The sequence below is a fragment of the Schistocerca nitens genome, chromosome 6, assembly GCF_023898315.1.
Source record: "Schistocerca nitens isolate TAMUIC-IGC-003100 chromosome 6, iqSchNite1.1, whole genome shotgun sequence".
Lineage (NCBI taxonomy): Eukaryota > Metazoa > Arthropoda > Insecta > Orthoptera > Acrididae > Schistocerca > Schistocerca nitens.
The window spans coordinates 378046565-378072183 of record NC_064619.1 but is presented as its reverse complement, the minus strand read 5'-3'; the positions used below and the strand labels follow the sequence as shown (position 1 = coordinate 378072183).

Genomic DNA, 25619 nt, shown 5'->3' with positions numbered 1-25619 from the left:
AATTCACTTGATAGCTCCCAACCACAGAAATCCATTTTGTTTTCATACGATGTGAAAAGTGTAAAAAAAGAGGAAACAGCAAAATTACTAAACTCGAGCAAGGCTTACGTGGAGACTAGCCCCCTCCCCACTACAACCCAGACTTCCATGCATATGCAGCAATCTGGCAGCTTGGGCAGGCCAGAAAAATTTTCCTGGGTTGCATCTGGGCACTTGTTGCTACTGCTAATACAGCTAACAGCCACACTCCAAGTAGCTGGAAGTAGGAGAAGGTACTGAATATGCGCTTGAGCCCTCAGGCAACTACTCAAATGAACTTAATGTAAACAGTTGTGACATCATGCTTGTCAACAGCAGTTTATTGTTACGAAGTATTCCATAGTCTCAGTTCTAAAGCCTTTGACGCATTTTTCTGTTTATCAGTTCTTACCAGTCAAAATTACAAAAATTTAACTAAACTCTAAAACAATGAAAAATTCCCGGGTTTTCCCAATTTTCTCCCGGATGTAAAAATTCCTGGGTTTTTCCTGGATGTCCCGGAGCATATACATCCTGCTCACTGAACTATTCCTGATAAAGATCTGTGGCGTTTTGAGGTTCATTTTTTATATGCTCCCTCAGCAACAGTTGCTTCCTTCATTCATTGTGTCCAGTTCTATTAGACCCTTGTACCTCACAAATAACCACTTTTTTTTTTACAAGGAAGACAGAATTTTTTACAAAACAATCAACAGCTATCATCTTTCTTCAATTTTTGAAGTGAGCAGTGTTTACAATACACAAATAAAAGAATATGCAAATTAATGGAGTAGGTATTTCTTTATATTAACATAGTAGAAATTCCTTTACCTAAGTTATGTGCTTACTGACTTTATTGTAATATTTGTAAAACGTGGTATGTGAAAATACACTTTTTAATGGTCAACTTTTCTCCTTATGGACTTTTATTTGGGCCACTTATGATCTTCTGAATATTTTCTGGTATACATGGAACAGATTCTTCCATTTGTGTAATTGAACCTTATTACATAAAAAGTACATGTTTCTTACAGGAATTGATAGAATAATGAGCAAGTGCTTATTACCAGAAGTACGGGCCGACTCCTATGAAGTACTTTTTACTCCAGTTTTAAAACCTGGTGACAAACCAGTTGACATTTCAAAAATTCACTTATATGTCATAGAAGTTCGTGTGCATCCCCTTATGGTAAGTACCAGACAATTTTCTTCAAAACACATACCTTCCCGTGCAAGTCCTTTTTTCAGCAAAATCTTTCCAGTTTGTGACCACTTTGCCGCACATGAATTTTGAAATATGATAATGCAGTTAATGAAGCTGAGAATGACCACAGAAGTCAAAGCTTGTAATTGTTCTTTTTCTTTCTTATGGCATGCATTGTTTCAGCTTGCAGGTTTTTTCCTTAATTTACTAGCCCTTTCCCTGCCCTCCAATTTTACTACCAACACCAGTAAATCCATTAGAAGATAGTTGCCTTTCATAGTATGAGAAACTTGCACAATTTATGAAATGTAGATAATATTGTGTATGCTTGATATATCTGTATTTATGTGAAAATTGTTTCATTTTATTCCAGCATATGGCTTACGTGGTGTATCAAGGCCGACGTTGTTTCATGAGGCAAGATACCAGTACAGTTGAATGGACTGTAACACAGAAAAAGAATTATATGATGGAACAAGAGGAAAGAATTTTAGATGATTCAATTGAGAAATTAAATGAGGATACCAGAAATAATCTACACTTATTAGCAAACCTCATGCAGAAATATGTTATGGATAACAACTGAAGTAGCATTCTTTTGTATTAGTGAAGCAAATACTACGAGAGTGAAGTAAGGTTTAATTAAAATATTTTGCAGTGTGTCCATTAAAACTGTTTACTGCGTCTACATGTTCTCTCTGCTTGAATTCCACAATTATAACACATTGTAAGTGACACTTGTGAAATATCACTAAGCAACTGCAAGGAATGACAACATTGAAGAGAGATTTTATTCCAAATAAAATTATTACTCACATTATAAAAAACTGTTAACTGAGGCAAGAAATGAAATGTTATCTACTCTGGCTGTAAAGGCATGTAATAAAATAAAATAAACCCAACCCTAATATTTTTCCACACATTTCCTTGTTGGATACAGAATGTGGAATGTGTGTGTGTGTGTGTGTGTGTGTGTGTGTGTGTGTGTGTTTTTAAGAGGGAAGTAATGACCTGCCAGAGAAGAAGAGGAAAAAAATATGATAAAGTGTGCTATGGAGAGCAATCATTGTAAGGAAGCCAAAAATTGAGCAAAAAAATTAGGTAAAACCCAAGAACATCTATATCTTAAATAAGTTGTGTTTTTTCTTGAATGTTGTGCACAGCAGTCTGCTACTGCCTTAATAAAACACAGCTTCTTGTTTCTATTGTCAATGTGGTATGTGAAAACTTTTACAAAAGATATCTGTGTATTAGATTAATACTTACCTCTTTCTCTTTCCATTTCATAACATTAAAGGTAAGATACAAACACAGACACATAACTGATTATTTATTACAGTACCAACTGAGATTGCCATGTGTAGCTGTTTCTACCATTAAAATACAGTAGCAAGAGTCAGTGATGAAGTTGACATGTTATGCTGAAACAAGTGTAAAGTGGCTCCTAACAGCCAAAACCATTAATCAACTGTGTTATATCATCACTGTGACTATAATAAATAATCGGTTATAAATTTCAAACAGTTGCTGTATCTCTCAATAAATATTATTTCTGCTCATGATGTGTGGAGAAGTGTATCAGAAAACCTCTCAATTCACATGTGATTGTACACAGCTTCTGTCCCTCAAGAAAGCCATGGCAACTTACTTCGAGAGTAAATATTCTTATACAAAATTTTCTAGCATTTTGAATATGCTCTGACAGCAAACAACAGTTTTATTATTAAAACCTTGACATGTTATCAATCTGAGAAAATTTGTTATAACCAAATTACAATACCATATATTAACAGAGTCTGTCGTCATAGTTATGTTTACATTGATTACCAATTTTGTTCTTAACTGAACAGCTTCACGTCTGGTAAAATAAATGAAAGATGTGCTAAATTTGACCTCATTTAGCTTATCTCAAATATATGTGAGATATACGATACCCATCACAGTTGTAGAGCTGTGCTGCATTACAACTTACACCGACAATATACAGCGCATGAACCATTCATTCATTGCCCTGCAACTACAACAGTGATTAATGTATAAACTGTTTTATTTGTTGTGTGTGTTTCAGAGATCAGTTAGCAAATTTAGCATGTCTCATTTATTTTATCAGCTCTTAAGACTTTTTTTTAAAGAATGAAATGGGTTACCCATTGTAAAAATAAGTGTGAAAATAGACTGCATTAAAACAATGTTACAATTTTATTGTGTATTATGTAAGAGAATTTGTTGTTATATATCCTGTCCTGCCCCCTAATTCTAGGCAATCTACAGAAATTTGTTTCAAAGCAACCAAATGTAAATATTAGGAAGTGCAATCAAAAGGTATGTTTCTTTTGGTTTGTTTAAAACAAATTTTCATTTTCTTTTATGGGTTCATATTTTTGATGAAAAATAAATACAACATGGGTTGTTATCATACACTGCACAGTAACTTCTTTCAAAGTATACAATATATTTAAAACATTTTTACATTTTTCTGAAATGAATCATAACTACAATATATACTTTTTTATAAATACACCAGAACAAACATAAATTAGGCAGACACAGTTTCCACCATAGATTTCTTAATAATTTCACCAAAATTTTCATCACAGTCCTCTGTCCCACCACTGGAACCTGTGTTATTAGTAACAAGTTGAGCTTTGCTCACATTGCACGATGACTCCGTGCTAGAAGTCATGCTGTTTTGCGGCAACTGTTCTGCTGTCACATTACTATTAAAAGTTGCAGATGGACCCTGCACAGAGTTACTAGACTCTTCAAAGGGAACACCATTTGATGGAGTATTCCCACCATTAATATAAGAATATCGTCCTTGCAGCAACTCTGAGAAAGGTTCCAACTTATTGCTAAGTGAACACACTGTATGTAGATTGGTATAATGATTGTTCTGTACAATGTCTGTTGATACCATGTTTTTACCATTCACATCTCTTGAAGAGATGTGGTCTTGAGAATAGCTTTCCCTTGCACTTGGTACAGAGGAAAATCCATGGTAAACACTGTTGTTTGAAGGGTGTGTTGGATGTTGCTCACTATATTGTGCATTAGATGCATTTAAATTCACTCTCCCTTTGTAACTTTCACTGTCCAGCACTTGAACATCATTTTTTGGACTAAATTCTGAATTGTAAAGTGAACTGTAGTGACCAAAGGAGCCTGTCTGAAGATGGTGGTGTGAAGTGAAAGTGGGAAACGAAGATGAATACGGATGGTACTTTGCTGCCTGGTCATTAGCATAAAGTCCAATAACATCAGATGCTGCAGTCTGTGACTGAGTGTAATTTGTTTGAACAGTTTCGCAAAACCCACTGCCTTGCAAAACAGCAGAACCATTAAATCCTCGATTCACATTTGTACTTTGAGTGATATGAAAATTATTATCAGCTCCATACTCATGATGGACAGGACTCTGCAGTTTTCGTTGCTGGTGGAGAGGAATGTTTGAATGGTGGGAGTTGAACTTACTATGATTAACACCATTGCTCTCCAGTTGATCCACTGATAGTTCTGTACTGTTTTCTTCAGAATAGCATTCATCTCTGAACACATACAGATCTAAAGAATCTTCTCTTGCAGGTAAATCCCCTACTATACCTGAATAACTTGAATTTGTTCCCTGAATGTCTGAACTGCTCGATACACGAGGTTCTGCTTGTGTTCTGTACTGCACATTGTTGAAGCTTCCAGAATGGACACAAGAGTCTGACTCAATATGTGAACCTACTGCAGCTTCACGTAGTAAATTGCCATTGAACTTACGTGGTGACACACTGTTTGCAGTACTGACATGCACAGATTTCCCAGAACTTTCATATCTGCTTGAGTTGCACCGTACATGGGTATCTTCACTCCAAGTGACTCTTGGTGACAGATGCCTATGCTTGCTCCCAACGCTTTCTTCATCTTCCAATTTCTGTTTTTTCTCCAACTCCAATCTCATCAGAGTGTGAATGAAGTGTGTGCGTACCCTCACTGGATTAAACTCTATACGTCCGCTTGAGTTAGCACAGCCATCTCTTGTACAGCCACATGGAAAATTTAATCGATCAACCTGGAAAAATCCAACAGCAAATTTAAGTAGGATGTAAATGTATAATGTTCTAAATGAAAGCAATTCCACATGAAACTTAAGAGTTTACCAGCAGTGGTGGTGGTGGTGGTGGTGGTGGTGGTGGTGGTGGTGGTAGTAGTAGTAGTAGTAGTAGTATTATAAATACAGGGTGATTCAAAAAGAATACCACAACTTTAAAAATGTGTATTTAATGAAAGAAACATAATATAACCTTCTGTTATACATCATTACAAAGAGTATTTAAAAAGGTTTTTTTTTTCACTCAAAAACAAGTTCAGAGATGTTCAATATGGCCCCCTCCAGACACTCGAGCAATATCAACCCGATACTCCAACTCGTTCCACACTCTCTGTAGCATATCAGGCGTAACAGTTTGGATAGCTGCTGTTATTTCTCGTTTCAAATCATCAATGGTGGCTGGGAGAGGTGGCCGAAACACCATATCCTTAACATACCCCCATAAGAAGAAATCGCAGGGGGTAAGATCAGGGCTTCTTGGAGGCGTGCTACATTTTCATCACTCGTTCTCGGCCGTCCAGAACTTTTCCCTTTGCACAAACACCCATCCTCTGTAAACTGTTTATACCAACGTTTAATACACCACCTATCAGGAGGTTTAACACCATACTTCGTTCGAAATGCACGCTGAACAACTGTCGTCGATTCACTTCTGCCGTACTCAATAACACAAAAAGCTTTCTGTTGAGCGGTCGCCATCTTAGCATCAACTGACGCTGACGCCTAGTCAACAGCGCCTCAAGCAAACAAATCTACAACTAAATGAAACTTTATAGCTCCCTTAATTCGCCGACAGATAGTGCTTAGCTCTGCCTTTTGTCTTTGCAGAGTTTTAAATTCCTAAAGTTGTGGTATTCTTTTTGAATCACCCGGTATACATTCATTTTTTCAGCCATAGCGTGCATTAATACAATTTTCAATTAATTATTATATCATGTAAAAAGCAGCCTGAAAACAGTGTGTATCATGTTTTGGTACTGCACCATACTGCAAAATAGTGGTTAGTATTTACACATGCTCAGACATTTTCAAGGAAATAATTCTATCACATAACCACTGCAACCACTGGCAGCCTAGTGAAGAAGGTGCATAATTGACTCCTGGTAGTGCAACTATTGTATGAAGATTACAAAATTGTGAGTTACAGCAAAGGAGAAACAAAAGATTGGCAAAAGAACCATTGGTTGCTCTGGTACTACACATAAAGCAGTTTCTTGACAAAATTATAATTCTTGTGTGGCAGTTGAAAAAACACTGGTTATAAACAGGTGTTGCATTATCATCTTAAATTATAATAGTGATTAATATTTTGAAGTGAGTGCACACACTACCACTAATCATATTGCCTTGCAACAACAATGTATTTCTGAAAATGCAAATGATCCCAACAGCTGCTGGTCCCTAACAGTGCTGGGGGTTTTGCATCCAAGCATTGACTTAAGCCAACATGACAACTGTATATCAGTCAATATTTTTCTGTAATTCCACAATTTCCAGTAATAAATGTAGAAAGCCATCTACATCACTGTCATTTGGGGCAACAAGTTGTGTTACAAACAGATTTAATGTTTTATTACTGAAAACAAAGTAAAAGTAGAGAGTTGTTCTGATAGAAAATTCCTAGCATTCATATACGTTTTATAACTGCTCCATATAACAGAAGTAAATCTTGAACTTGATGAAAGCTTAAAATGTTCAACAAAGACAAGGAACAATGCACAGGGGGTTGTCACTGTCTTCAAAACTGTATCTCAATTTTTCCATGCCTTTTTCTTTCAGCTCACTTAATGCACATGGTTATTTATCATGGAATTACTTGTTAGGATAAGTTTCTCTGTCAGCAGATAGAAAAAGTTATGGTAAATTCTAACAAACAAGCTACCTAGGATTGTTGCTTTATGGCTGACAACATACTGTGATTGAAATGACGGATGCCTACAACTGCATTTCTTTAACACGACAAATGCAATCGACAATTCATGTTCTTTCCTAGGTCAAAAATATTCTGTCTTAATGTTTCTGCTCTTATTTTGTGTAAAGTGCGGTCCTGTTTTATCTATTTTGACCACTATATTAACTCCAAGACCTGTCTTCTGCATACCACTTTCACTCTAGCACTCTAAAAATAAACGTCTTAATCTTATTTCCTTCAAACTTACTTCAAATTTCTAACACTTTCCCCACCGGAATGCAATGATTACCACTCTTTCAGCTTACTATTCTGAGAGTATGGAAGCACGCTTCCTTTCGATGGCTGCATGTATCAATTCCAAGAGCTACAAATGACATAACACATCAAATGTTATGATAGATTTGCCCAATACCCAAGAAACTGACTAAATGTGGCAAATGTGAATTAACTCGTACAAACGATTTCTACATTAAGCCAGGTACAAAAACACTCATTACCAAAATGTATAATTTACAGGTCATGGGAATGTTTGGACAGGGTGGTACATAATTTTTATTTTAGATTAAATTATTAAAACTAAATAAACAAGTTCATAGAACTGACAGTTTTAGACATAAGTATTACAGAAGGAAATACAAGATCAGGTTATTTTTATTTATCATAAATATTTAAGTATTCTCCTACAAAACATACTTTTTTATCTCCCCCTCTTAGAATGATTTATACAGTATCTTCTGTCATGTTCAGTGCTACAGCTTCGGTAATAATACTTTTTTCTGAGTGACAGGAGTAGTCTTTACACGATGAAACCTGCCTTCTATTTTATTTGTTTGTTTTTGTCAGACGTGCCCATGTCAAAACTGTAGAACACAAAGACAAAGAGTGGAGTTAGAACACCTACATGTCAATCCAAATCGATGGAAGAGAAGACAGCTCAAAACAGGGATGTGGAGAAAGGTCTATAAAATACGCCATAGAGAAATGGAGGTCCAGAACTAAAAATTAAATGGTCTTTGTCATATTGCTACGATGGATAAAAAGTAAAATGCAGTCGACAGCTCAGCAAACACAAATGGAAATGTAACCTATTAAAAAAACGGCATTATGTCAGGAAATGGCGGACAGTTAAAAAGCCCCACATGTAGAGAGTACGAAGGATACCAGTCCTCCAGCAGGTGTCTTAGGCTTTCTCCAAATCTAAAAACATGGTCAGTCTGGAATTTCCGCAGAAAACTATTCGTGACATAGGTAGACAAAGTGATGAGAAGGTCAACTGCAGAACAGTGCACTCAAAATCCACAATGTGCAATGGTGGTAAATGGCAAGACTCAAGCCACGGTACCAGCCAGGCAAGAATCAGGAGTTCCATCAACTTGTAAATGCAGCTGTTGAGAGAAATGGGGGCCAGCAGTTAGAAGGAAGGTGATTGTCCTTACCGGGCTTAGGTTGGGGTATGACAGTGGCTTCATGCCAGCGTCTCGCAAACATGCCCTCTGCCCAGATGCGGTTGTATGTATTAAGCAGAAAGTGCTTGCTAACAGGAGAAAGGTGCTGCAACATCTGAATGTTAACAGCACCTGGCTCTGGAGTGGAGGATCAGGACGAAGTGAGAGCATGATCTAGCTCCTTCGTAGTAAAGGCAGCATTGTAGCACTCACGAGTCTGAGAAGAGAAGTATATTGTCCAAACCACCTCCGCTCATTTCCGAAGTAGGAAGGCAGGGTGACAGTGGGAGGTGCTCAAAATCTTCGCAAAATGGTGGCCCAACATGTTGGAGATTGCAATAGGGTCCACGATGACATTGTCTGCTACCGTCAGGCTGGAAATAGGGGAATTGATCTTGGTGCCAGAGAGAAAATATGTCAGAGGTTGGCCCACATGACAGAAAAGGGAATGGAACTGTTAAAAGAACTAGTGAACAAAATCCAGCTAGCTTTTTTGCTATCTTGAAGAACATGATGACACTGTGCAAATTAATGCAGTTTTCCATCGTAGGATGACTGTTAAAAACGTGGAGAGCATGTCTCCGCATGTGAACTACGTCACGCCATGCCTCAGTCCACCAAATGACTGGGACATGGCATGGTAATGAGGATGTGTGAGAAACGGAACATTCTGCAGCAGTAAGGAAAACATGTGTAACATATTCCACCTGGTCATCACAACTGGGGAAATCTTGTTCGGCGAAGGTTGCCAAGGAGGAGTAAAGCCTCCAGTCAGCCTAAGTAAGCTGCCATTTTGGCTGTGCACGCAGGTGAGGTAGGAGTCAGCAAATAGATAGCACATGGGAAATGGTCATTGGAGTATGTGTCAGAGAGAATGAACCACTCAAGATGATGGGCAAGCTGGGCAGTGCAGGATAGGTCCAAATGGAAATAGGTGTGCAAGGAGTCTGAAAGGAACATGGGTGCTCCTGTGTTAAGGCAGAAGAGGTTAAGTTGATTAAGAGGGTCAGCCAAGAGGGCGCCTCTTGGACAGGTTCTGTGAGAACCCCAAAGGGGATGGTGCGCATTAAAGATACCAAGCAGTTGCCCAATAAGATGGAGGACGTCTGCCCTTGTGACATCAAAAAGACAGAGGAATGTAAACAGTACAAAGGGAAAAGGTTAAGTGAAGAAGTGAAAGGCAAATTGCAACAGCTTGAAGACGGGTAGTCAGGGAGATGGGTTGACTATGATCATCATTCCATACGAGCAGCACGACTCCCCCATGGCATGGAATATTGACATCAGGGGGGGTGGTCAAAACGAACCAGGAAGAAATGTGAAAGTTCAAACCGATCATGAGGACGCAATTTTGTTTCCTGAAGGCAGAGAACAAGTGGACACTGTGATTCTAAGAGCAGTCGTAAATCCTCTTTGTTGGATTGAAGGCAGAGCTGCAAACATTCGGTTGGAAGCTACTCATGATGAGGAAAAAATGAAAGGGTGTCACATCAGTAGCTGCCGAGTGCCAGCCTGTGAAGACTTGCTGCTACAGGGCACAGAGGCAGGAGTGTCCTGCTCCCTGAGGTCCACAGAAGCGTCTGTTTTCTCCTGCTGTTGGCTGCAGAATTCAATGCACAAACATGTTTGATGGTGCGCACTGGTGACATGGAGGTCGGCTCGGCAAGGGTATCACGTGATGACACTAAGAGTATCTTCGAATTGGCGAAGGAGAAGACCGTTTGCCTTTTTTGGACTTATTCGAGCCTTTCTGGTTACTGGAGGAAGATTCAGGCATTGGTTGGCTAGAGGGACATAGGAAGTCTTCACAGGAGTGTTCCTTCTGTCCTTTCCAGCCTGCCAGTTGTATAGCTTGTGGCTTCACCCCACAAGGCAACAGTTTGATGGCTTGTTGCACAGCCGGACGAGGAGACAGTGATGCTAACATGACATGGGTGATTTCAAAACCTCAGAGCTGAATATGACGTCACATGTCTGTGTGGCCATGCCCTTTAAGGAGCTAGGTGTAGCAAGAACAGTACTGTAAGTGCCAGGCTGTAGAACACAAAGTTTGTGACTAGCCAATAACGAGCAACTGGGTAAGATATTTTTTCCTTTACCCAGATTTCCTGGACATCCCCACTCGTCGAGATACAAAGGACAATCTCGAAAGGTGGCGGCGTGGTCGTCACTGCAGTTGACAGAGCGGGATGAAGGAAGCGGATAATTGACCTCGTGCGCATCCCTACTGCAAGTTACACATATGGCTGGGTGACAACTTTTTCATCACCCGATGAATGGCAATGACACCCTGATCCGAGACATAGGTTTGGATTTCAGCCTCGGTCAGACTGTTGAGGAGCCTAGTGTAAATAACTCCACGGGAAGAATTCAGAGTTCTATAGCTTGCGGCAAACAGGATAGGTATGGAGAAGCAATGTGGCAAGTAGTAGTTGTGCTTGAGAATCAGAAGTAGTCTCCAAAAGCAAAGTGCCATTGCATAAATGAGAGCAGGATTTCATGGGGCTGGTAATTGCATCAACACCTTTCTGAATTAGAAACGAATTTACCATTGCAAAGGACTGACCATCTTCAGTTCATGAAACCACTAGGAACTGTGGTGCAGCTAGGAGGACATTTGAATTGATAGCTTCGTTGCATTTACATTTGGTGGACATGGACTGCAAAGATGATGACTGGCTCATTGCAAGAAAATCCCCCACGATTGCCCGCGTCTCCGATGGCGCGCTCCTTCCAACTGGGGATCCCCTTCACAATGGGGCACACCCACCTTTGGTGATTGTTCACACCTCAGGTCACAACTCCCGAACACCTGACAGATGGACAAATCCGGCAGTTTGGGAAGGTAGCAGCTCAGGCAATAGCCCCTCCCTAGGCCTCGGCTATAGCATGGAATACATGCTAACCCTACCTGTCGACCCGGGGCTGGGAATTACGCATTACCCAGTCGCTTGTTACGTGTCAGACACATGTGATGGCCTGCAGGATGCACAGGGAGGTAGACGAAAAGAGAGGAGCCTCAAACGTCAATGTAGAGGGAGGATAGGAGAAGGTAAAAGAAGAAAGGAAAAGGGAACAAAAAACGGTGAGACTGTTCTTATGTCAGCTACGGACAGTGCAGAACATTTCCAGAAACACCTCTGACATGTTCCCCAAGGGAGGTGAAAAAGAATAGCAAGATGATAGACATGCAGCACAGAAAGGAAAAGATGCTGCAAAGGCTGGGGACCCATGGGAGCTAAGCACAAACCAGCTAAAGAGCAGCGAGCCCCCTGGGGGGACATCTGTTTTAGTTTTCTACTGGATGACTAGCATCTTATTCCTATCAATGCTTGAAGAAAGTTTCCTCTAAAAGAAAATATGTTACACATTCCAGTTATCTGAATGTAAAACAGATCTGTGTTGTTCAGTTACTTTTCCACAGTATGTAAAGCAATCTTTTCTGGCCATCTAATAAGATTTAGCACAGCAGAATAATATGAAAGTTTTTGATTGTACTGATCAATGCCTGACATACCACCTATTTTAGTTTCTGACAATCTTAAATTTCGAAGAAACTTTAACCATTTCGGCATGGTGCATATTAGAAATGGCAAGGACTTCATTTTGACACTCTACTTGCAAATAAGTACACCGTCATACAAAAATTATTCTTGGTATACTTATCGCATCAAGTTAGAATGAAAATTCATGCCTTCAGTGATAACCTCCACCTTTCTCAGGAACAACTTTTTACAAGAGATTGTGTTATTTAAATGCAATGTCAGGGGTGCTCATTGAAACATAAACGAGTTGGTGAAGTTCTTTGTAGTCTCCTTATGTCAAGAATCCAGTCCCCTCCAGCACTAAGATTATAGGCAATGTCCCTGACAAAATTATTGTTGCATCTAAAGAATATTACAGTCTTTTTGGCGACAGCATCCCATGCTGATGTGTGGGACAAGATTGTTGTTACATCAAACGTAGCTCTATGTTTATTCATGAAGCAGTTTTTTCTTCTTAATTTCTTCTTCCTCCTCCTCCGCCGCCTCAATCACAATTATTTAATATGCCACTGATGTTCCACCCAAGGTTTGGAAACTGTATGGATTGACTGATATATTGCTTCCACAAGAGCATCTGTCATTAGGTAATGTTTCACACAAAGGTTTTATAAGTAGACACCACTTTTGTCAAGAATTATAAAGATAATCTAAATAAAATGCATGTCCTTTGTCAAGGTGGTTTCCATCATCAGGTGTACAACTCCAGATGCATGACCTATTTCTGTCTTGTCTGCTGACTTGCTGCAATAGATCTTTTCTTTATTTTGAGAACCAAAGAATTGGATTCATAGAGCTTAATGTTCCATGATTTTGTTAAATGATCCACAAATGGTCTACCATTGTAGAATTAGTAATTGTAGCAATGAGCTTTCTGAAGTGCAGATATCTCAATAACCAGCAAAATCTATTTTGTTCATAACAAATCATCACTATGTGACAGTGTAAAAATGATTTTAATTCTAGTAACATTCTATTAACAAATGAATAAGTCCATCAATTACAAAATTTTGCAATCTGTTTCTAAGGGTACGTTTATTTTAGAACTGTGATAATGAGAGTGTCAAAGAAAGCAGCAAGTGAAGTGAAGCATGGCTCTTAGCTTTAATAACATGTTTGTGGCAGAGCTTTGATAACAGCAGGGTGCTGAGCAATTAATTTATTTATTTACTTAGGTTTGGTATGGAAGCCAAGGTAGCTCTAAATTCATCACCCAAGTTTTTTCCATTTATATTATACTGGAGTTGCTAAAAAGCTAAATACATTACTATTGAAAAGCACAATGCATAAACATAAATACACAATAATTTGAAAAAAGAAAACAAAGTATGTTTTACTGAATGTCAATCCCACCCAATGTATGTCTACTGGTCAGGCTTTTATGAGAACAAACTTCTGTAGATGTGGCTAACAATATTATTAAATGCATTTGCTTTCTACACAATTGAGTATTTGACAGAGAATACATTGATCATCATCTCATAGTGAAAACTACTTCACAACCGATAAACACATCGCCTAACCAAGCTTCCGCAAGAAGTCCCCAAATAATGAGGCTAAAATTTTTATGATCTCTCCAAAACTTATCTTTGTCAGAATCTAATGTTACTTATTACACATGTTGTTGTGAAAATAAACTTTCACATGTGTTGTTTTGAATGTAACTGTCACTTCACTTCAAGACAAAATTTGTCCAAAACGAACATAATTATGACTTATCTTTCTGGCCCAGCAATGCATGCTTCGAAAGTTTTTCAACAATATAACTTTCGACATCCATCGTTGACCCCAGCAAAGAAAATTCAAACCGCGATAATTGACACTCTTATCACTGTTCAGCTTCTAAACATGGCTCAGACAAATGCCCCAATAAAAGAATTGCTATGGGAATGCCATTTATAGTTTTTGCCACTACACTAGTATCACCACAGCTTCCACAAAATCATACCCTCAACTCAACTTCTCACTGAACACAGATACAGGTGGCTCTGAGAAATTTCATTCCACACATTACACATCACTGTTTGAATCTTCAGTAGACTGCTAAGCTTAAAACGAATTTTAGACACACTGTTTAGAGTCTGACTATAATGAACTCGTAGCAATCTGATTTCTCTACTTTAGATAGCTATTCAAGTTCTGTATCACTCAGCTTCTTATTGTTAGCTGTTTTAGAAGGTGCGATAACAACAGGTAATAAGAAACATCAGTGAACAACCTACAATGGCGCTTCAATTGGATAGATAAAATCTCTACTCACCTAGTGGTGGTGGGAGAAAACGCACACAATAGATATGGAGATACACAAGCTTTTGGAGCCAGTGGCTCCTCCTCCTGACAGAAGGGTTGAAGGGAAACGAAGAGGAAGAGGGATGGAGGAAAAGGACTGGCGAGGTTTAGGAAATGGGGGTAGTTGCAGAAAAGTCACCCAGGATCAGAGGAGACTTACCGAACAGGATGAGAAGGAAAGATTGACTATCAGTGCCTGCACCGTACAAGATCTGAAACCCTGATAACTTAAAGGTGGAAGATACGGTAATATACGAGCCAGAGATTACTGGGGAGAAAATAATTGTCCAAGGGTCAATATGGTGTTATGCACAGTGGACAGGGAGGGGGGAATTAGACAGGTGGAAATTTAGGCCAGGTGAGGAACTAGAATTGAGCTTACGTTGTAGCGCCAGTTCTCACCTAGGGAGTTTTGAGAAACTGGATCAGGAAGGATAATCTAGATGGCACGTGTGAAGAAACGCAATGAGGTCATGACAATCCATAGAACTTCTTATCCCACCCAAACCATGCACTCCCACCTTTTTATCTTCTTGCTAAGAAACACAAACCAATTCTTCTTGACCACCATTGATGCTGCCTCCTCTATAGAAACATTGTCCATGTAGATGGCTGGTTTGCTGCTGAACATTACCTCAAACAGTGCCCACCTACTTCCAAACCTATGACATGCTTCCTGCTTGCCTTAACCAACTTAATACTTATGAAACTTTATCTTTGAGGGGCAGACATACATACAGATCAGGTTTATAGTCATGGCTCCTTCCTATGGCAACCTTTTCATGGGTCACTTGAACGGAGCTTTCCTGGGATTCATAAGCCTTCAAACCATTGTTTGGTTTAGATACACTGATGACATCTTTGCCATTATATTATATTTTAAAAGTCATATTTAACTGTAATTACATATTATTAATTTAAATTTCAAAGAGCACTCATAACTATTCATTATGAATGTAACTTTTTATAAATTATGCCCTCCATGTGAGCACCACTCTTGGCAATGCAACATCCAGCATTAGTGTATGAACTCACTATAACATTATGAGAAATGCCACTGTTTATGACCTCCACTTTTGTGCTAACAACTTTGGACAAAACAGCAAAACCAAAAACATGGAAACAAGTTGCTTTGGAAACACTCTGCACAAGGTTGTCATGGATGTTCATGCTATGTATGGTTGCACCATCCTGTAGGAACCACAGTTCCTGCATACGGCTATTCATATGGTTCATTTTCTCTGCTACAGTTTGATGCAACATAACCATCTGGAATGGGTGTGCCAGTGTCACTTTTCTCATATATACATGATGTAATGTGGTCGGTCTTAACGATGGTAAGAATTAGCAGGCGTCCAGTACCCATTTTCTGCCCAATAAATGATAAAGAGCCTTGTCAGACAATGAAACTGTTAAGAAACTATCACCCGAAGCTGCATACAGAGATTTCAACGTTTGTCTCCGGGCAATTATTAATGCACTTAATAGGAATGGAACTTGTGAAGATCCTATATCCTCCCATGTCAGAATATTTGTTATATTTTGTTTTAAGCTTATTGATTTGTGTCACTGCAGCTACTACTGGTTCAGCTGTACTCAGCATTAAAAATAATCTGTGCCTGCTTACAACACTTTCTAATGTAGAGGTTGTTGCTCTGTATGTACAAACAGCATAGTGCTGGGGCAGACAGTAAATAGTATCTCTTGCAGTTGTTTGGCAGCTGTGCTTGCTAATGTGTTCAAGCCAACCATCTATGCAACATTCAGACAAACTTAATGTTCCACTCTGAAGTGATTAATGTTTTATTGTGGTATTCGGTACGTTACTAAAACTAAGTATCTTAAAATTGGTTTCAAATGAGTAATAACTTCAGCAACAAGTTGTATAATCAGTGATGCCCCAGGATCTGTTCTCCATCAAACCACTTCAGTGCCTACTTCCCAGAAAGACTAGTAATAGGAGGTATATAATTAGCTCCTCGAGCTGGAGAGGAGAGATGCAGCATCAATTATTATAGCACCCAAGTCAGTCATTTTATATAAACTTAATAGCCAAATGCAACATATGTTGCACATTTCTGACAGACATATTGAGACTTTAAGAATGCCTGAAAACATTATTACTGTTGCATGGTTGTCCAGGATGTGAACTATAAATGGCCGATCAGGTGACTTGTTTGAAGCTGCTGTGCTGTTCTGAGCTATGTGATGAACCTTTTGCAAAGTGGCTAGGCCATTGCCCTATGTTGTAGTTTTGTTGAAACCAATCATGTATTTTTGCATTCAACTGACCAGCATTCTATGCTGGCTGTCACGTACACTGTGCTGTGTACCATAAACCAATTCATCAATTCAACTGCCAAGATGGCAATGGTTTCAACTGTGAATTCAAAACATAAGCTATCAGCAACAAAAATTCAAAGTGTTTTTTGAAAGAGTCTAGTTCTTCATGCATAAATTTATAGTTTAAAATACTCCAAAGTTTCTGCTGCACACCTCAGTACAGCAGATATCTTCATATCACTACAGAACACAATGGAATCAGTCATTTTATTAATTGCCAATACTTTCACTGACCAATGATTAATGTTACAATGACCATTTATAAACTAAAGTTTAATGTGCATTAGTGTTCTGAAACTAGTTGACTGGAATCTATGTCCTCCTCCCTACAGATGTTCAGTACAATATTATGGCAGGAGACACTGTACTGTACCTGGCATTTTATTCCAGCTTGTGAACAGCTACAAGTATCAGGATCACAGTATCCTTTGCAACTGCATCCACAGAACTCACGGGATGAACGAATGTCCCTGCATTCATCTTTTTCCAGGGAGTCAATTTTTCTCACTCCAGCAGCACGGAGAAGAGCTCGGCGCTGACGTGTAGGTACGGGCTGCAAAGAAATACTACACTGTACTGAATACAACATTTCGTACATGATGAAATCATAAAAAGCAATTTCAATTCAATAAGACAAAGTTTCACTCTGAGTAGAAATAAGGAAAGCACTTGCTTCAACGAGGAATGACTTCAATCTTTAAATTAAATACATGGGAAATGAAAGGGAAACTAACTTACTAATCAGTTCGCAAGAGAATAGAAGTAACTTACAAGTTCTCATTTAACCAATCTTCTTACACAGAAATTGAACAGAAGTGAGAACAGATTCAATCTTTCCACAAGAAAAGCTAACAGCACTTTAATTGATTTTGGATACTTGTGACAAAAGTGTGTCATTCTATGCTCTGCTGAAACAGAAATCGGGAACAAACACTTTATTTAAGCTAAAGCATTTGGAATTTTCTCAATTTTCCTTAATTTTATATATATATATGTTGAACAGGGGAGAGAAGGAGCATAATCATACATTGTGAAGGTCAGGAATATTATGGCAAACACTAGATCAGGGGGGACAACGAAAAATTAAAAATTGACTTGAAAATTGCAAAATCTCAAAAATTCATTCATGTTGTTTGTGTATCTGTTAGTCTTACTGCAGTGTGTGTACATAAATATATCTTCCTCACCCCCTCCCTCCTTTAGGGTCCCATGCCTCAGTCTGTAAAACTGGAACCCATATAGGATCACTATGTGTTTAGACTGTCTAAGAAACCTTTTCCTCAGGAATGAGTAGACCAATCAAGTTAAAATTTATGTAGCATACTGAGGCCAATGGTCCCTTGGCAGTGAAAATGTTTTAAACTTCTAAGCCAGTTCAGCCATAAGATATGGCCATTTATGTCACATACTTTCACACTCATGGTACACAAAACACGTAAGAACACTGTTGCAGAAGCAACGAAAAAAGCATGCCAAATTCAGAAGAACGCAAAATCCCAAGACTGGTTAAGTTTCATGGAAGCTCGAAACTTAGTGCAGACGTCTATGCGAGATGTTTTTAATAGTTTCCACAGTGAAACATTGTCTCAAAATATGGTAGAAAACCCAAAGAGATTCTGGTTGCATTTAAAGTACACCGGTGGCAAAAAAAAACAGTCAATACCATCACTGTACAATAGCGATGGAAATGTTACCAATGATGGTGCCTCTAAAGCGGAGTTACTAAATATAGTTTTCCGTAATTCCTTCACGAAAGAAGAAGTAGTAAATAAAGCACAATTCGAAACCAGAACAGCTGTTAGCATGAATGAAATAAAAGTAGATATCTTAGGTGTTGTGAAACAACTCAAATCACTTAAGAAAGGCAAGTCTTTCAGTCCAGATGGTATACCAATTACGTTCCTTTCAGAGTATGCAGACACAACAGCGCCACAACCTCTCACTTAACGAAAGGTCTGTTCCTAGACTGGAAAGTAGCAAAGGTCACACCAATATTCAAGAAAGGAAATAGGAGTAACCCACTGAATTACAGACCCATATCACTGACCTCAATTTGCAGTAGGATTTTGGAGCATATACTGTCAACATGGATTCAGAAAATATCGTTCTTGTGCAACACAGCTATCTCATTATTACACAGCTATCTCATTATTCCCATGAAGTAATGAATGCTGTCGACAAGGGATCTCAGATCGATTCCATATTCCTAGATTTCCAGAAGGCTATTGATACCATTCCTCACAAGCAATTATTAATCAAATTGCATGCATATGGAGTATCGTCTCAGTTGTGTGACTGGATTCGGATTTCCTCTCAGAGAGGTCACAGGTCGTAGTGATAAACATTAAATCATCGAGTAGAACAGAAGTGATATCTTGCATTCCGCAAGGTAGTGTCATAGGCCCTCTGCTGTTCCTGATTTACATAAATGATCTAGGTGATAATCTGAGCAGCCCCCTTAGATTGTTTGCAGATGATGCTGTAATTTACCACCTAGTAAAATCATCAGACAATCAATTCCAATTATGAAAAGATCTAGAGAGAATTTCTGTATGGTGTGAAAAGTGGCAATTAGCACTAAACAAAGAAAAGTGGGAGGTCATCCACGTGGGTACCAAAAGAAATCTGATAAATTTTGGGTATACGATAAATCGCACAAATCTAAAGGCTGTAAATTTGACTAAATACCTAGGAATTACAATTACAAGCAACTTAAATTGGAAAGACCACATAGATAAAATTGCGGGGAAGGAAAAACAAAGACTGCGCTTTGTTGGCAGAACACTTAGAAGATGTGTCAAATCCACTAAAGAGACAGCCTACATTACACTTGTCCATCCTCTGCTAGAATATTGCTGCGAGGTGTGGGATCCTTACCTGATACGACTGATGGAGGACTTCGAAAAAATGCAAAGAAGGGCAGCTCATTTCGTGTTATTGCGCAATAGGGGTGAGAGTGTCACTGATATGATACACAAGTTGGGGTGGCAGTCACTGAAACAAAGGTGGTTTTCTTTGCAGCGAGATCTATTTACTAAATTTCAATCACCAACTTTCTCTTCCAAATGCGAGAATATTTTGTTGACACCCACCTACGTAGGGAGAAATGATCATCATTAGAAAATAAGAGAAATCAGAACTCTAACAGAAAGATCAGGGTGTTCCTTTTTCCCATTCGCCATTCGAGAGTGGAATGGTAGAGAAGTAGTATGAAAATGGTTTGAGGAACCCTCTGCCAGGCACTTAAGTGTGAACTGCAGAGTAACGATGTAGATGTAGACTCAAAAACACATTCATCACAACCTATAGGGCACTTTTGTTGACCTAGGGTCACGAAATATGGCAAGAAGCAAGGTCAAGCACAGTAAAGGGAAAATATGAAATTGTTAATTTTTGATTACATCACACAAAAAACATTTCTTTTGTAATATGTTATCTAACTTCAAACTTGAAATTAAAACATTCTCAAAAGTCTTGGAATACATAGGACCAGCATCTTGCTAGTATCAATGACGATAACAGGCAAAAGTAAACAACATTCGGATTACTGAAATGGATAAACTGTCTACATATATAATTTTGTACAGAATCCTAAGTGTGCGGGTTCTACTCGTACCTGATTTTTTTTTTTTAAGCAGCTTCTTAGAGGACACAATCCGTCAAATACACAATTAACAACATTTAAAGATTTCATTCCTATTGCAGTTGGCTGTTGGTTAGCCTGTCTTGAATGTTAGAATCTGAAACTTATATTAACTACTGTTCTTTTTCACACCACCATCTCACAATACCGTTTATTTTAATTTTATTCACATTTTCAATTGTGAAGATTGTAACCACACTTTAAGTGGTTGGACTTTACTGTGCAGTTTTTAAAAACATTTTCTTCACCATTTTTTTAAAATTTTGTACATCTTTAGCAACATTTCAATAATAAGAATAGAGCAATTACCAACTATGATAAAATTCAAAGCAACCGGATATTGAATGTAAAACTCTTTGGTGGACTGTATAAGCCTATGTTAGCGTATTGTTAAGCTACTACCATTACTGTTTCAACTAGTGTTAATATTACAGTTACAGGTATGATAACTAGTACTGCTATTTGTCAAATTACATGCTCGTGTGAGCCATTTATGTCTTGTGAAGAGAATTTTGTGAATATATATTACAGGAAAGTATTTCACGGTGTTTTCGTGTTCTGAGTAATTGAAAACTGAAGACAGTGTTTCTGTCAAAGCAAGCACTTAATTACACAAAAGACTCAACTCAATAAAATCCCAGGCTAAAGGACGACAGCAAACAAAAATGACAGTTTCAAATATGGAACGGTTTTTTTTCTAAATAATAATTTGCAATGAAAAGTTAGAGATGTACAACTTGTCAGTCAACACATAGTTGATTGGAGAGAGTATTGTAGAAAAGTTTGTAGTTCTATGTGTTTGCAGAAAAATGGAGAACTTTGTAGGAAAGATGTAACAGTGGAAATTAATGAATCTATTTGGGAGAGGCAATAATGCAGAAGGGAGAAGGGTATCTGGCATTACTGAAAGAGGCCATTTTTTCATGTTGTCCAAGATATATCTCATGTGGCACTTCTAGAGGTAATAAAAGAAATTATGTTAGCAGTGGCAACAATAACATCTGATTGTCTCAGTTTGTATAACTGCCTAAGGAATTAAGGATTCAAGCTTTCTGATAAGCTGAATGATTTCCAGTTTCCCTTATAAATTAATAAATGTGCAAGATAAACTGGGAAATGTTGTTTAATACGATAGAAAAAATTGCATTTGTTGACGTGTCAACATGGGCTTGGACAAAAGGAGCAGGGCACTATTGGTGAAGCTCTGTTATCAAAAAAAAACAATAATGCTGCAGCTGCACTCCGAGAATATTGCCGGTTGAAAGGACTACAGAAGGGTCCTCTTCCTTCTCCTGCTGTGCGGAGCATGATGAAACTGGAGAACTGGGTGACGCTCCAGGAAGAGGCGGACGACCATTTGCACCACACATGGTTGCTGAAATCACGGTTGCTATGGCAGGCAGCGCTGTGCACAATTCCCGATCATCAGACAGAGTGTGTGGTGTATCGCAACAGTTAAACACCCAATAGCCCACTATATGGAAGATGCTTCTAATCATTGTCAAATGGTATCTGTACAAGATCCATATCATACAGCAGCTTGCACCACAGGACGCACAATAGCGCGTTAACTCCGCTCTCCACTTTCTTGCAAGGATTGAAGTTGATGAGGTCTGGCTGTGGACCATCCTATGGACAGACGAAGCTCATTTTTCTCTGACGGGCGAGGTGAACACACAGAATTGCCAAATGAGGTGATCTTCACAGCTACATTCATCATTGGCCCATTCTTTTTCGAACAGGTTGGCTCTCACGGAGCAAAGATGTGCAGTGTGACTAGCCAGTGTTACTGTGATATGCTTCACCAGCATGTCATACTCACCCAACAGGAGAGACACGCATTGAACTCAACAGTTTTCACGGAAGATGGGGTCTCACTGCACACCGCTCGTGAAATTCACCTGTTTCTCCGAAACACATTTGGAAACAACACAATTATCAGCCAATCATTTCCAAACGCTTGGCCGACACTATCACCTGATGTCACACCCTGTCATTTATGGTTGAGGGGCTACCTGGGGGTCAAGATTTGCCAGGAGAACATTCACTCATGTGCTTCTCTGAAGTGCAACATATCAAGAGAGGTAGCCAGCACACCTATGGACATGCTTCGTTCTGTTGTGCAGAATCCAATCCTGCACTTTCAGACTCTTGTGGACACTGATGGGTGCCATACTGAGCCCCTCTGTACCAGTAGTGGTTTTGGTAGGATGTACCATAGCAGCACATTAAAAGTGTTTCGACTGAATTGATTCTGCATTATTTCTCTTTCCCATCTCGTTGACATTAAAGCTACCAAGTTTGGTATTTGTATGGTAATTATTTTCTGTGTTATAAAGTGTTAAATAGAGAAAGTTTAATTATAACCATCTGGATCAGATAATAAAGTAGAGGGTGCCAGGGATGCAGGGATGAATATTAAAAGTGATATAGAACATGCAAAATTTACTGAAAAATGTAATGTTGATTTTTGTTTTTTCGCAAACACATTAAATAACTTCTTCCATTTATTTATGAAACATTATATCCTCCATGTGACCACCCAAGGCCATGCGGCAACGAGCAATGCGTTCACCGATGTTCTCGATGACGCATTCACAAATGTCTGGTGGGCTATCATTAAAAACCATTTTAATTTCATCCTTTAATTGGTGTATTGTTTGTAGTTGGTTCAAGTATGTTTTTAATTTCACAAATCCCTACAAAAGGAAGTCACAAGGCATAAGATCACATTATCTGGCATGCCATTCCTTGTTGCCACACAAACAGATAAATTTTTTAGAAAACTTTTCATTCAGCACAGCAATCATTTCACCGGATGTGTGACATGTCGCATCATATTGTTGAAACCAAAAATCATTTTCATCAATAAGAGGGAAAAACCAATCACAAATCATGTTTCGGTAATGGCTGCCGTTCACAGTGACAGCAGCTCGCTTATTTTGAAAAGTACGGGCTGATCACTCCTCCTGCTCAGGACCCACACAGTTGTGCATTGTGGATGCATCTCAACTTCCACAGTCACTCGTACACTTACATTAACCCAAATTCTGCAGTTCTGCTTACTGATGTACCCACTAAGGTGGAAGTTGCCTCATCTGAGAAAATTATTTGAGTGAAGTTCTCATTCTCCGTTTGTTGAGCCAAGACCCATTGAGCAAATCAATGTCTTTTTCCATAATCTACAGGCTTCAACTCTTGTGCAAGTTGAATTTTGTATGCAAGCACTTTCAGATCTTTTAAAAGGATTTCATGCAGTGAACTTTGTGACAGATTCAATTGCTGAGCTCGGTGAACTGATTTTCTGAGGCCTACAGTCACGTTGCCATACACGACAGCAAGGGTTTATTGTGTTTGAAGAGAACGTTTGAAACAGAACCCGTGGTCTCCAACTTCCAGATCAACTCCCCAACTGAGGATTCAGTTGGAGCAGAATTATGTCCCAGTGTCACATGCAGTTCACAAATGGTTGCCGTGGGACTTTCAATGTTTTTGTAATAACTTTTTATCACTTGGATACATTGCTCAGTTGTCATCTGCTCCATGACAAAAATAAATATCAAACAATGATAATCACCACAGAAAAGCTATCAGGCTAAATGGGAAGGATCACAGATAATAAATATTAAAAAACCATGGCCGTCAACCATCTTCTGACAAAATGGCACAAAATTCAAATTCGTCCATACTTCTATTTGACATTTGAGCATAGAAAAGGGAAATATCAGCTGGGAGGTTAAGTACTGAATATGATCCAAAACAACCAAGTTAAAGACAGCAATTGTCATTCACAGCTGATTGGGAGCTAGCAGCCGAGGTAGCAGCGCTATTTCACAACTGTGGAGATGACAGAAGATGTGACCAAACTCGAGCTTGGATCGGGTGTTATCGTAGCTGTCCTGTAAACAACTAGCTGCCACTCACTTAGTTATTTTAATCAAAGTACAAATTACCAAAAATGTGAGGAGGCCCATTATGTAACATTTACCAACTAGGTCGGCCATTCTATCTACTTGTAATTCAACTATTTGGTACACAGATTAAAGTGCTCAAGAAGAAAGAAAACTGCACAAAAGAAGGCAACAGTGGAAAAAAGTAAAGTTTCTGATGAGGATTCATTAACACAGGCAAAGGCTAGGTGAAGAGAGGAGTTAACGAAATGGACAGATGATGTTGCACTGCTCCCCCACCAAACTATTGTAACAATGGTATACTAACAAACAACAATGTTTCTTGCTGGGTGATATGATCTGTTGCCTACAATGAATTTATGAACAATAATCTTGATAGTATAAAAATGTTCCCACAGCTGTAGCCTTACATGAGCGATGATAAAGTTTTGGTGACGTTGTACCCTAATAAAAATAACAATCTCACCTGCAAGAAATAGTAACTGTCGAGATCAAGCTCTGACTCAGAAATATCACTGGGCTCATCATCAGTATCGGAATCATCACTGGATGAACCATGAGGACGAGAGCTAGGAATGCCCCCTGTTGCTGTACCAGATGCTAGCCTCTCATTGCGAAGCTGTATTAGCATCTGACGATGATGTCTTCGTTGCTCAACAGCATGCTCCAACAGTGAGAACTGTTGCACATGGGCATGCTGTGGTGCCATACCCAACGTGGATCCTCCCTGTAATGAGTAACCATCAATAATGTTTATGTGCCATAATATGTCATTTTGTAGGGCTACAAATTTGTAAGTCATACCTTCACAAGCTTAGAACTACACACAAGAATGCAAGAGAAATGCCACACAACAGTATAAACAACATTTTCAGAAAATTTTTTAGTTATTTAAATGGCATACATGGATTCTCCAATCATTAAAGACAGAACTGCTATTAATTAAGGATAGCAGTCTCAGCAGAAGTAAAACATACTTGCAATAAGCAAATTAATTAGTTACATGTAGGGTCTGCAATTATACAGTTACAATATGCCAAGAATTTATAACAACACTCCATATTAATTTCGCCAGCATTCTCTTATGCAATGTACCAGAGATAAGCCTTGTGGCATTCAATGGCAATCACTTAAAGAATGGGAAATTCTCTCATAGTTTTAACAGTAGGAAACTACGGTACCTCAATGCAAGCTGCAAAATGAACAGAAAAGTCAG

General features: G+C 38.7%; 2 protein-coding genes across 8 annotated transcripts in view; one reads left to right on the top strand and one right to left on the bottom strand.

Annotated features, from left to right (window-relative positions):
• Positions 1–2180, top strand: part of LOC126262308 (uncharacterized) — a 248561-nt gene extending 246381 nt beyond the window's left edge. Inside the window, exons 11-12 of the mRNA XM_049958852.1 lie at positions 1053–1207; positions 1596–2180. Coding sequence (XP_049814809.1) covers positions 1053–1207; positions 1596–1808 — 368 coding nt within the window. The 3' untranslated portion in view covers positions 1809–2180. The remainder of the gene's footprint in view (positions 1–1052; positions 1208–1595) is intronic.
• A 1222-nt stretch (positions 2181–3402) lies between these two features.
• LOC126262307 (uncharacterized) overlaps positions 3403–25619 on the bottom strand; it is a 231160-nt gene continuing 208943 nt past the window's right edge. For all 7 annotated transcript variants that reach the window (XM_049958845.1, XM_049958847.1, XM_049958850.1 and 4 more), the window contains 3 exons: positions 24870–25130; positions 17223–17402; positions 3403–5279 (listed from right to left, as the gene is read on the bottom strand). In XM_049958845.1, the coding sequence (XP_049814802.1) occupies positions 3759–5279; positions 17223–17402; positions 24870–25130 (1962 nt within the window). In that variant the 3' untranslated portion in view covers positions 3403–3758. The remainder of the gene's footprint in view (positions 5280–17222; positions 17403–24869; positions 25131–25619) is intronic.